At 39.8% G+C, this 13,437-nt stretch overlaps 1 protein-coding gene across 2 annotated transcripts; it reads right to left on the reverse strand.

Moving 5' to 3' along the window:
- Window positions 1-792: 792 nt before the first annotated feature.
- Window positions 793-2,700, reverse strand: LOC105018643 (ADM). 2 transcript variants are annotated; one of them, XM_010884245.3, is made up of 4 exons: window positions 2,569-2,700; window positions 2,062-2,177; window positions 1,813-1,938; window positions 793-1,672 (listed from the first exon to the last, which is right to left on the reverse strand). In XM_010884245.3, exons 2-4 carry the CDS (start codon window positions 2,163-2,165, stop codon window positions 1,432-1,434), a joined length of 471 nt encoding a protein of 156 aa, XP_010882547.1. In that variant the 5' UTR covers window positions 2,166-2,177; window positions 2,569-2,700; the 3' UTR covers window positions 793-1,431. The 2 variants fall into 2 exon arrangements, with proteins under 2 accessions (XP_010882547.1, XP_019912343.1); XM_020056784.2 differs by lacking the exon at window positions 2,569-2,700 and having other exon boundaries at window positions 2,062-2,308.
- Between the last annotated feature and the right edge of the window lie 10,737 nt (window positions 2,701-13,437).

Consider the following 13,437-nt stretch of genomic DNA (forward strand, 5'->3'; position numbering starts at 1 on the left):
TCACAAAAAATAAATCTGATGTTTTAGAAAAAAGAGTTCCCCACTACTTTATTATAGCTAAGCAAATGGGCACTTTTTAAATCATTTTTTTCTGCACATTCCCTTCTTTGTTTGGTTGTAATGAAAGGAAGCACATCTGATTGGTATGTACTTTGGTCATTAATTTGCTACAAAATAAGTATATTTGACAATTAAGTCCCAGTGCAGTCTCATCATTGGATTATAAAATAAAACTTAATGCTGCATAAATTGCTCTGTGTTCATATTTTGAATATAACTGTATTTTGTTATTTATTACCATAGCTTTCTTTTGGCCCTTGATATTATGAGTTGGATATCGTGTGGTCATTAGGAAACCTCTTTTTACACACAGACCTACCTGTAGTTAGTGTAGAAAATACAACCTAAAAATTACAATGCCAGTTAAAGAAGCTGCTCAAGTACAGGAAAAACATAGGTTTCTGGTTGACTTCAGGTGTATGGATATTTTAATGTTTAACCATAATGCTTAGCTTTACATTAACAAGCAGCTATTGGCCAAAAAAGATAAACTGCAGTAACACAGTGCAGAACTGGTACAATCATAAAAGTTACAAAGCCTTTATACTCTTTCTTGGATGTATACAACAGACTTCATCTTCATACATAGTTGCATATTGTATACCATACATTTAAATATAAGGTAATGATATATATATATATATATATATATATATATATATATATATATATATATATATATATATATATATATATATATATATATGTATATTTATATATACTTCAGCTTCTATACACACTGGTAATAAACAAATACTGTATGTATATAAATTGCACGTATGGCTATATACACAAAGACATGTTGAAATAGAGCATCCTTTGTGAGTACAGAGTACATAAACCAAGGCCTTGATAACTGCAACAGTGTGTCACATAGCCAAACATTGTAGTCCCAAATCTGGTACAATCTGGTACACAATTGTTTATCATTTTGAATGGATACTGAATGTACTGTAAATATATAATAAGTCCAGACTATGTTATATGTCATTATATTATCTGGTTTGGCCCTTGGGGTAACAGTGTTCAACCAAGCCACTCATTCTGTGCTGCCAAAGGGGTGACGAAAGTCTTGTGAGCTGGGAAAGAGACAGGCTTCACAACTCTAAAAAGGGCAGATGTTACTTACTGCAACACACACATAACCTACTTTCTCTCCTTTCTTACTTCTGCGAAGTGGCGTGATATTTATTTTCCCGGCTCCATTCCCCTTCCCACACAGGAATAGGATGCTCAGAAAGATGGCTTCAGTAGTATCTCAGCAACCAGACATAGGAAAAGCGCTGAGCATTCGCTAGCTGGATGTTCATTTTCTCCCCAATTCAAGCTAGTCTGAGCACAGTGGCCTGTAAGTGAAACACATGGCTGTGCTCAGAGCTGAATTCCAGTGTCATCCTCTCTGCCTGAAAATCTAGTGCTGAAGTTATGTGGGAGCGTCAGTGGCGACCTTCGACGGCGACCATAACCATGGGCGCCGATCTTTTTCTCCGGTGCTTTGTTGACCTTTGAACTGTCATTGAGGTGGTGCACCTTATGGATGAGATCTTGCATGATGCACGTGCCGAGAGAGCAGCCGGGTCTATTCATTGTTGTCACACCGGATCGTCTGGACCTGAAAAAAAAACAAAAGATCAAATGGGCAAAGACATCTAAGATATCTAACGAATGGCAGAATTTCAAATGGTCCGAAAAAAAATTCATAGCAATAAAAAATATATGGACAAAACATATTATTAAAATAACGCTTCTTACCTTAAATGAAGAACTGAGGGGTCTGTCCCCTCTCTCTGCTCTGGTCTACTGAAGAATCCTCTGTGTACTGCAGGGGTTCTTTGGAGATCTCCCCTCGTGCGGCTCTGGAGCCAGACTCTAAATATACTACAGAAGAGATCATGGCTAATGCACTACCCTCTAGACATAAAGACAGAGCACACTTCTTATTCAATGGCCCTTCACACTGTACTGAATTAGACAGTGTTTGTCATTCGTCTTTCGGCGTACCTCTTCTTGAAGTTGGAGTTGAGGTCAACTTTGTTGCCTTTCACAAGAGCTACAACTGTGACTAGAACACACCAGCAGATGATGGTCTGAAGAACCACTTTCATCTTGTCTGAGGCCTGTGAATGTGAATGAAATAGGAAAAAAACATAATTTCCACACTTTACATAATTCCTACCTACACTTACTGTATATGACACCATGCTTTTATAGGACAGACCAAAATACTGTCAACTCTGAACATCTCCAAACTTGGTCCATTAATTTAATTGAGGGGTTATTTTAGGTTTACATTTAATGCAAATAAATGGATGGCTTGAATATTTCTATGCTTATATTCCATACATTCTACATGGATGACACATAAAAAAACATATTGGACAACAAAGATAATGACTCTTCCCATGCATTCCTGCCTTGGCTTCTGAGAAAGCTCAAATTACCTTATACAAGTCAGAAAGTAAAATCTACCTTGTCAAAATGAAATGTGAAGTTCAAAGGGATACTTACCTCAGGCTTAAAGTGATTTGCTTCACTGGGTTGCTGTGAGGGACAGTAATATGTATCCCAACGGTTCCCAGTTGCATAGAATCTATTCAGTTAGCCCTGGTTGTCTGTTTAAGGGCTGCAGAGTTTACTATTAGTCTGAGTATACAAAGCCAACGTGAGAAGCTTTATAGGGGGGATGGGAGGGCCTTATACCTGAGTGACAGTCACTGTGGGAGGGGTTATGTGACAGATTTTCTCATACCCATCCTCTCCTTGCCTGACCACTCAAAATGTCGTTTCTGACATATTTCAGTATGAGACCCCTTCCACTGCAGTCATTTAGATAGCCCGACCACAAGGGATTTGTCATCTCTAACCATCAATCATTCAAAGCAAATAAGACATTTTCTAAATGTTGCACAACCCACACAGGTAAAATCCAACCCATCGATTCTGGGACCAATCAGACAAAACCCATCGGTTTCTGGGATGAATGAGAACATTTAAATCGTTTGCCAATCTAATAAATCGTCTTGGAGGCACTTAAGATCAAGAGTCCTTGCAGAGAGGAAACCAAGTCCATGGATGTGGCTTAACATTTGGCTGAAGGGGTCTGAGTAGCCAGGTTACTTCCCTCTAGCAGGCTGACAGGAATAAGTCATACTAGCCTCAGGAGGCCTGGCTAGTAGTGGTAGAGATACTATAGTGCACACATGAATATGATTTGGACAGTCATACTGACACCCAAATAAGTTTGTATGCATGCCCTTCTGTGATATCCTTTTTCAAAATGGTGCTCCATTTCTGCCAAAAAAGATAACATGCATCAAACATGCATTAAATGCATCAAATCAAGATAATACCTGTAAAACAATAGCAAAATAAAGACTTTTTATACATTTAGAAATTGGGATAATTACAGTTAAGTATTTACTAAGGGAAATATTGGTGTGTATTTGATCAGATGGGAAACACCAAAAACATCATAGGACAACTCCAGAACTGAAAACACCTGAATACAATGTGCAGATCATGTTTCCAACATGTTAGACTCCCAATGCGTTTTGTAGTTCAATAGCTAGGTAATTTCCAAATGCTAACCTCAGTGACACATTTGGGCATAATCATATTTCTTTTACAACTACATCAAGCTTTAGGGAGGAGTGAGGTTGACTTTCTGATCTCAGTTTGTCCCACCAAAAAACGTGGAGGATTTGAAAACGTGGGCATTCTTATAAATGAAAGAAATCATGTCTGCAGTGAGTTAGAGAGAGCTTTTGCTACAAACGATGAGCCCCCTAAAGAGTCGGACAATTAAAACTTTTATCAAGTGTTATTGAATGCTAGCCGCCAGCTATGTGTTAGCTACTAGACAACATCACCAGTGATATTGACAAACTCTGACCGATGCAAACTTAATTGTTTGTAAAGAGTGGGACGTTTTTTGGAGTCAACCGACATATAGTTTCAACATATATGCATGTTGTTCCCATGTCTATGGTCCCTAGGGACTATGTTCTCCCAATCTATGCACATCAAACTCAACTCTGGACCTCAAAGTCCGTTATACTATTTTGTTTCACTGCAACCCTTTAATCAAGGCCTGATTTAGGCTTGAGACACCAGGTGGGTGCAATCAATGATGCGGTAGAACAGAAAACCAGTATGCTCTGGACATCATTCCTAGATAACCATCAACAATCATCGGTTTCTGACTAAACGTTAAAGATTACTACGCCTACATCTAAGTTGCGGGGGAGTAGTGGAGACAAACCTTAGAAGTATCCTGTAACAAACTGCAAAATACCCCAAAGACACTAAAAACTTTTGCAACTTATTGTATTTAGTTAAAGGAGCAGTCTCGTGACATGTACAGCCTATTGAAAGTACAAAGCTCCTAAAAAGGGGATCACATCTAAAAAAGTGATCTCACCTAATGATTGGTTTGCGAGGTACTTTTAGATGAAGAGATATCAGATGGATGATCATGTGACAGGAGGGCACATTTTAAATAAACATTACATTTTCAATATTTAACATATGCAGTCTGCCAAATTAGTATCTAAAGCTCCAGAAAAAATGTAAAGACCACTGCACCTTTTTCTTTCCTTTCCAAAAAAGTTGAAAAGGAAGGCTTTTAGTGAAGAACAGAAGCGTTCAATTTGCAGTGGTCTCTTTATTTTAACCCTTCTGTTCCTCACTTAAAACCTTATTTTTCAACTTTTTTTGAAAGGAAAGAAAAAGGTGCATTGATCTCTTAATTATATCCGGAGCTGTATGCAACCGTATTTCTGTAGGCTTGTGACATAGCAACCAGAAATAAAAAATGTGAAAGCTTTTTTTTTTTTTATCCAAACAACTGTGTATTCCAGACATTATGGTAAAGCTTTTGAGTCAGCGCTGTTAGAACCTAAGTGTTACACACTCATAAACAAACAAGGCAACAAACGATGTTCCTACTGCCTTTTTAAATCCACTTTTGTGACTGAACACTAGATACATATTGTTTTATCAAAGCAATATCAAAGCTTTTTTTTAGAAATTCCCATGTAGTGGAACCTACCCTAGGTAACACTACCCTAGGTAACACTACAGTAGGTAACACTACCCTAGGTAACACTACCCTAAGTAACACTACAGTAGGTAACACTACCCTAGGTAACACTACAGTAGGTAACACTACAGTAGGTAACACTACCCTAGGTAACACTACCCTAGGTAACACTACAGTAGGTAACACTACCCTAGGTAACACTAAAGTAGGTAACACTACCCTAGGTAACACTACCCTAGGTAACACTACAGTAGGTAACACTACCTTAGGTAACACTACAGTAGGTAACACTACCCTAGGTAACACTACCCTAGGTAAACGTGTACCCACTTGTAACAGTGGTCCCACTGAATCTGAAGGTCATGCCTTGTTTTACTGTGGATTATACAACAAGCAACTAATGTATCTTTTTTGTTTGTTAATGCATACATGTGTATGGACAGTGACTATCAGGAATAATGCCTGAACCATGTTTTTCAATATTGTGTCTAAAACGTATTTTAACTAATATGTTGTGTTAATGTATCATTGTGGAGTGACACTCACTACCGTTCAAAGGTTTCTGGTCACTTAGAAATGTCCTTGTTTTCCATGAAAACATACATGAAAACATACATGAAATGAGTCTGAGTAGGAAATATAGCAAAATGAATAGGAAGTATAGACATTGACAAAGTTAGAAATAGTTGTTTTTAATTGAAATAATAACTGTGTCCATCAAACTTTACTTTCATTATAGAATCCTCCATTTGCAGCAATTACAGCCTTGCAGAACTTTAGTATTCTAGATGTCAGTTTGAGGTAATCTGAAGAGATTTTACCCCAAGTTAACAGAAGCACCTCCCACAGATTGGATTGGCTTGATTGACACTTCATATGTACCATACAGTCAAGATGCTCCCACAACAGCTCAATAAGGTTGAGATCCAGTGACTGTGCTGGCCACTCAATTATAGACAGAATACCAGCTGACTGCTTCTTCCCCAAATTCCCCAAATTGCATAGTTTGGAGCTGTGCTTTGGGCCATTGTCCTGTTGTAGGAGGAAACTGGCTCCAATCAAGTGCTGTCCACAAGGTATGGCATGGTGTTGCAAAATGGAATGATAGCAATCCTTCTTCAAGATCCCTTTTACCCTGTACAAAGCTCCCATTTTACCACCATCAAAGCGCTCCCAGACCATCACAGTGCCTCCACCATGCTTGACAGATTGTGTGAAGCACTCCTCCGGCATCTTTTCATTTGGTCTGCATTTCATGATTGTTCTTCTTTGTGATCCAAACACCTCAAACGTAGATTTGTCTGTCCATAACACTTATTTTTCCAATCTTTCTCTGTTCAGTGTCTTTGTTCTTTTGCCCATCATAATCTTTTCTTTTTATTGGCCAGTCTGAGAAATAGCTTTTTCTTTGCAACTCTGCCTAGAAGACCAGCATCCCGGAGTTGCCTCTTCACTGTTGATGTTGACACTGGTGTTTTGTGGGTACTATTTAATGAAGCTGCCAGTTAAGGACTTGTGAGACATCTGTTTCTGACACTCTAATGTATTTGTCTTCTTGCTCAGTTGTGCATTGGGGCCTCACATTTCTCTTTTTATTCTTGTTAGAGCCGGTATGTGCTGTTCAGTGAAAGGAGTAGTACACAGAGTTGTTTCTTGGCAGTTTCCCACATGAAATAGCCTTCATTTCTCAGAATAAGAATAGACTGACGGGTTTCAGAAGAAAGTTATTTGTTTCTGGCCAAATGATAGCCTGTAGTTTTATTGCTTCTTTAATCAGCACAGCAGTTTTCAGCTGTGCTGACATAGTTGCAAAAATGTTTTCTAATGATTAATTAGCCTTTTAAAATTATAAATAAAGCAACCACAACATGCCATTGGAACACAGGACAGATGGTAGGTGATAATGGGCCTCTTTATACCTATGCAGATATTTTATTACAAATCTATCGTTTCCAGCTACAATAGTAATTTACACTGTATTTCTGATCAATCTGATGTTATTTTAACATCCCTTGAATGCATCTCACTTTCCCAATGCCATGAACGCTCCTCACTCTCCACACTCTCCTCACTCTCCCAATCACCTGAACACACCTCACTCCTCAGATCACGATCACCAGAATTCTAGTCACCTGTTCACTCACCTGTTTCTCATCAGCCCCACTATTTAGTTCTTTTCAGTGCACCTTTTCCTTTGTGAGGTATTGTATGTTTTCGACAACTCTACTAAGCTGGTTTAGTGCTTCACATCACAATATTTTGCCTTGTGTACTAACAAGTTTCTGCCTGTTTTACTCAGACAACGTTTATAGCCTTTACCCGACTTGTGCCTTTGTCTGTTCATCCTGTGATTCTGTGTATGACACTCAGCCTGCCTCCTGACCATGATTTCTGACTTCTCCTTGGGATTGTTTGCCAATAAAGCCTGCATTTGTTTCACAATGCACCAAATGTTTTCAAAGGGTGAAAGGTCTGGATTGCAGGCATGCCAGTTTAGCACCCATACTCTTACTACGGAGCCATGTTGCTGTAATACGTGCTGAATGTGGTTGGGCATTGTCTTGCTGAAATAAGCAAGGCCTTCCCTGAGAAATATGTAATCTGGATGGCAGCATATGTTGCTCCAAAACCTGAATATATTGTTCAGCATTAATAGTGCCTTCACAGATGTGCAAGTCACCCATGCCATGTGCACTAATGCACCCCCATACCATCACAAATGCTGGCTTTTTAACTGTGCGTTGATAAGAAGCCAGATGGTCCCTCTCCTCTTTAGTCCGGAGGACACAGTGCCCATGATTCCCAAAAATAATTTTACATTTTGATATGTCAGACCCCAGGACAGTTTTCAACTTCACCTCAGTCCATCTTAAATGAGCTGGGGCCCAGAGAAGGCGGTGGCGTTTCAGGATCTTGTTTATGCATGGTTTCAGAGTTTTAAATTGCATTTGTGGATGCAGCAATGTACTGTGTTAAGAGACAATGGTTTTCGTAAGCGTTCCTGAGCCCATGCAGTGATGTCCACTACAGAATCATGTCTGTTTTTAATGCAGTGCCACCTGAGGTCCCAAAGATCACGACCATCCAATAATAATTTGCACATCATGGCATTCTGTTTTTATTTCCATTTTATGCAGAGTCCCAACTTTCTTGGATATGGGTTGTAGCTATAAGTACTAAAGTAGAGCCTGAGGACGAGTTGATGTACTTAGCTACCCCCATGTTTACCCACAACACCATGATTCAATGTTATTGTGACTTTTCGATTTTACTGCAACATGTTTAGAATTGCAAATAAGCAGTTTATTTGGTAGTTATGACAACGGCACGTTATATGCTCTATTAAGTACTGCGGATGTAATCTAAACCGGTCAAAGCCGTGAACTGCTAATTAAAATGCATGGCCATACTGCATAGTTTCCACTAAATAATAATAATTTCCCAGTAGCCATTAATTCTATGGCCAAATATCAAGTACTTTGGTTGTCTGATGCTATCACTGTTTTATGTCATTGATCATTGTTCATCTTCCTTACTTCTGAATATACAAGCCCTTAAAACGACCAACATGTGGCTACAATCAAACACTGTGCTGATCAGCTTTCCACTCTTTTCACATACATAATCAATGTCACTAGGGCAATGCACTGTCCATACCTATCGTAAATCCTCTATCATTGTTGTGTCCCCCCTTAATGACTACAGATCTGTACCACTCACCTCGAAATCGTGAAAATATGTTCTGTTCAATATCAAAATCATTACTGAAGTCAAGGTACCATGAATAGGTTGACATGGCCTGGTTTAGTTCTCTGGTTCCTGGTCCTCAAGGACCTCCAACAGTAGACATTGTTATTGTATCCCCAGCCACGCCTAGCTTATTCAACTTATCAACTAATCAGGTCCTCATTTACCTGAAGTGCGTATGCTCGTCCGTGGCTTCAACAAAACATTAACATTACCAGCTATAATAGTATTTGTTGCTAGGATGCACAAGACATGTGGGGGGAGTTGTGTCAGATGATAAATTGGTAGACTTAACTGGTTAATCCCATGCCTACTGCAGTGAGAATGTCTCACAACATATTGGGTAATGAAGGCCAAGATCGATGCATTGTCCCACCAGATCTCCTATCCATTTGGGCAAAAGTGTCTAAGAGCAAGATTATTAAGTCTAATCCTGGGCAGTACATCTTAAACAAAGTTCATTGCACAATTAAATGTGCCAAACATCAATGTTTTTATGTCAATGTAATTTTATCCAAAATTACACTTGACTTAAATTGAGGGAATAAGGGAATGTAAGCAGAATGCTTAGACAGATGGCATAATGAAGTCTAGCTGTTTGGTGAGTGAAGATAGACCATAAATGAAACCAAACTATGCAGCACAAAATCTGTGGAAATGGGACTATGGAATGAGTGTTGTCTACGAAGTATTGAACAGCCGAGGAACAGGCATGTGGCTTGAATAAGACCAACAGATGCGCTTATGTGTTTGCCGAAGGAGTGTAGGTGTCAGTAGGTTCTTAAGAGAGCATTCTTGCAGGACCCGCCAAGGTAAATAACTTCCACAACCTTCACAGAAATGAATAATCGCAAGGCATGTAGCTGATTCAAGAGGAATGGAAAGCAACGAATGAGCCAGTTTAAAGCAAGATGCCAAGAGCCAAGTTGAACACCATAACACTATTAATTCTGGAAAATATCCATTCACTCATTTTATTTATTTTCTGACAGTGCCACATTTTTTTAATGATCAAGATTGAGTGTTTTGGTTCACTTGATAACATGATTAGACATATTTTCATTGTGGTCAATTGGAACTGATAACTCAACAAAATGTCACATCCAATTCTGCAACCAAACAAAGCAAGAGTGAAAATCAGAAAGGTCACATAAAAAAAAAAAATATCTCCTTTAACTTGCAGGGTTTGTAGCAAGTTGTTGCAAATTCCAATATTGCTCAAAGTAAGTTGGAACTTAATGTTCTCCATAAGAAAAGAATGGCAAGAAAAGTGACGACTTCTTAAATCTAACATTTATTACAATTTTGTAAATTGAAAAAGCATACTTCATTCAATCTAGGCCAATCTACTGATTGAGATTGCCTGACGCCTTAATGTTCCATTACACTATCTTTTGCTAAACAAAGAAACATCTGTGAGTTGGTGTATTGTTTGTTTGTAGCAAATAGTTTGGTAGCCAGTCAAATATTTGGAATGTTTTCAGTGTATTTTCAAAGGAAATATGTGCATGTAATGGTACTTCAAGATGTATTCTGTGATTTTTGGCCACTGGTTTTAAAGTGGAGCTACTGAGCCAAAACATGTCCTGGGAAATGTTGTACTGTCATGTATGAGCGTATATGTGCTCCATGTCATTAACATCAGTCGCTTTACAACACCCGAGCATCACACCTACATGAGCCACTGGCATTCCAAAACCACTGGCATTAATATGGAGTGGCCCCCCTTTGCAGATAGAGCAGACACCACTCTTCTAGGAAGGCTTTCCACAAGATCTTGGAGTGTCTCTGTAGGAACTTGCGCCCATTCACCCAGAAGTGCATTTGTGAGGTCATGCAGAGATGTGGGACGAGAAGGCCTGGCTCGCATTCGCTGTTCCAATTAATCCCAAAGGTGTTCAATGGGGTTGAGGTCAGGGCTCAGTGCAAGGCACTCGAGTTCCTCCACAACAACCAGTTCAAACCATGTCTTTATGGACCCCGCTTTGTGCACAAGGGCACTGTCATACTAGAACAGGAAACTTCCTTCCGCCATAAACGTTTGGAAGAACCCAACTGTCTCCTATGATGACCCTTCACTGGAACTAAGGGGCCTATCCAAACCCTGAAATACAGCCCCAGACCATTATCCCTCATTATCCCTCCACCAAACTTTACAGTAGGCACTCTGCATTCCGGTAGGGTAGCGCTCTCCTGGCATCCGCTACACCCAGATTCGTCCATCAGAATGACAGACAGTGAAGCGTGATCACTCCAGAGAACATGTTACCACCGCTCCAGAGTACAATGGCAGCACGCTTTACACCACTCCAACTGATGCATGGAATCGAGCATGTTGATTTGAGGCTTGCATATAGCTGCTTGACTATGGGAACCCAATTCGTGAAACTCCCAACGCACAGTTCTTATGCTGATGTTGCTTCCAGAGGCAGTTGGGAACTGTGAGTTGTGCAACAGATGATAGGCGATTTTTACGCATGCATGCTTTAGCTCTCGGCTACCCCGAGCTGTGAGTTTGCATGGTTTACCAATTCATAGCTGGGCCGCTTTTGCTCCTAGACGGTTACATTGCACAGTGATAGCATTTACAGTTGACCTGGGCAGATCTAGTAGGGCAGGAATGTCACTAACTGACTTGTGAAGGTGGCGAAGGTGGCATCCTATGACAGTGCCACGTTTAAAGTCACTGAGCTCACGAGTACAACCCACTGTACTGCTAATGTTTGTCTATGGCGATATCATGGTAATGTGCTGGATTTTATGCACCAGTGAGCAATGGGTGTGGCTAAAACATTTGAACTCAATAATTAGTAGGGGTGTCCACATAACTTTGGCCATATTGTGTACATTACACATCCAACCTATAATGGGAGGTTGTGTGCGTTCACTGTATGTTCCAGTGAAAACGTCCTGTTTGACCAATCAGTGCGATAAGATTCAGAACGGCTGTACCCCATTTCCAACCCCGCGATGAGTTGCTAGGGTGTGTCAAAACAAGTACCTTTTGTCCAACATCCACCCATCCACTCCAGATGCTGCTGCGTCAATTTGCACCACCCTCTGGGGGACCCTGAGCACTTTGGCAATGACAATGTTAGATGCAGTCAACGCATGCTAGGAACATGTGACAAAATGAATCCTTTAATAACAAGTAAATTGGTCGAAATATGACACTTTCAAATTGGGGGGAAAGGTAAAGTAGATGTACTATGTCATTTTGTAAAATAAAAAAGTGACATTCTGTAAACTGTTACCTCATAAAAAAGTTTCATGTCAAATCCAAAATCCAAAAGTGATGGAGTCAAATTAAACATTTCAGCTTTACTGTCTAAATAAATATGTTGGGAGTGTATGACTGATCCTTCTAAATCTTTTCCATATGTGATGTTATAAATAACAAAGCTGTAATCAGTTTCCGGCATTAAAGGCCATTACGGTTAGCAAGGTAATCCCACATTACAATGACATCCTGCTGCTTTTCACTATATTTCCAGGGGTAACTTCTACAAAGGTGTCATTGTGGAGCAAAGGTGTACATTTGCGGCTTCATCTGTCTGCGATAGTGTTGTTCTACAAAAATAGCCAGAAAGCCTTCCCTCTGATGAATCTCCAGGGAAAGGGATGATGTAGGCCCTATGAAATGTGACCCTGGCACTATGTGTATGGCGGTTGTATAACGACTCATTAGAAAGGAATTAATCCAACATAGCTGTCTGAGCTAAAGGATGACTGTCACATTGTCCTCGTTATGATTTCATTGTTTTGGCACTGACAAAAAACATATTTCATCACTTACAACGAACAATTTAGATGTGTTGGATAAAAATACAAATATATTTTCCTGAGGCGAAGTTGTTTACGCCAGTGTTGCTCTGCAAAGATAAGACGGTTGTTGTTGCCAGAGCAAACAAGGTTGAATTAAAGAGTGGTAACTGCTAAATCCTGTTAATTTGACATTTAAATGGGGCATTGTTAAGCCTGTATCTACACATTGAAATATGATTCAGGTCTAAGCTGATGCCTCCGGTGCATATACACTGTTGCAGCATGGGTCCGAATCCGTCCCTCCGCCTTTTCAGCACACTCTCTTCCATATCTTTCTCTCTTTCAAATAAATCATAAAAATTCACTACACACACACACACACACACACATATATATATATATATATATATATATAATGTGCAAATTAGCGGAGGGGGTTACAATTGGCTAGCATCATCCAAATTTCATGGTAATTATTTGAATATGGTTGCCTTGCCTTGTTATGTAGTAGTGCATCCTTGTAGCAGCATGGGAGCATGTGCGCTCAATCGAGGTAGAAGTCCAGAGTACTCCGGAGAGTCTGTTCCTTCCATCGAAAAGGACTCTGGTATAAACCTCCTGGTTGAGTAAGGACTCTGGTATAAACCTCCTGGTTGAGTAAGGACTCTGGTATAAACCTCCTGGTTGAGTAAGGATTCTGGTATAAACCTCCTTGGTTGAGTAAGGACTCTGTTACAAACCTCCTGGTTGAGTAAGGACTCTGGTATAAACCTCCTGGTTGAGTAAGGACTCTGGTACAAACCTCCTGGTTTAGTAAGGATTCT

This window comes from Esox lucius, chromosome 19 (genome assembly GCF_011004845.1).
Source record: "Esox lucius isolate fEsoLuc1 chromosome 19, fEsoLuc1.pri, whole genome shotgun sequence".
NCBI lineage: Eukaryota > Metazoa > Chordata > Actinopteri > Esociformes > Esocidae > Esox > Esox lucius.

Bases quoted from the DNA above. Each gene is read 5' to 3' on its own strand.
- LOC105018643 (XM_020056784.2), bottom strand. From the start codon at position 2,261: ATGGTGTCATATACAGTAAGTGTAGGTAGGAATTATGTAAAGTGTGGA. The intron at 1,939-2,061 runs GTACGCCGAAAG...TCTCTTCTGTAG, and splicing joins AACTCCAACTTCAAGAAGAG to TATATTTAGAGTCTGGCTCC. The intron at 1,673-1,812 runs GTAAGAAGCGTT...TTTTTTTTTCAG, and splicing joins CCCTCAGTTCTTCATTTAAG to GTCCAGACGATCCGGTGTGA.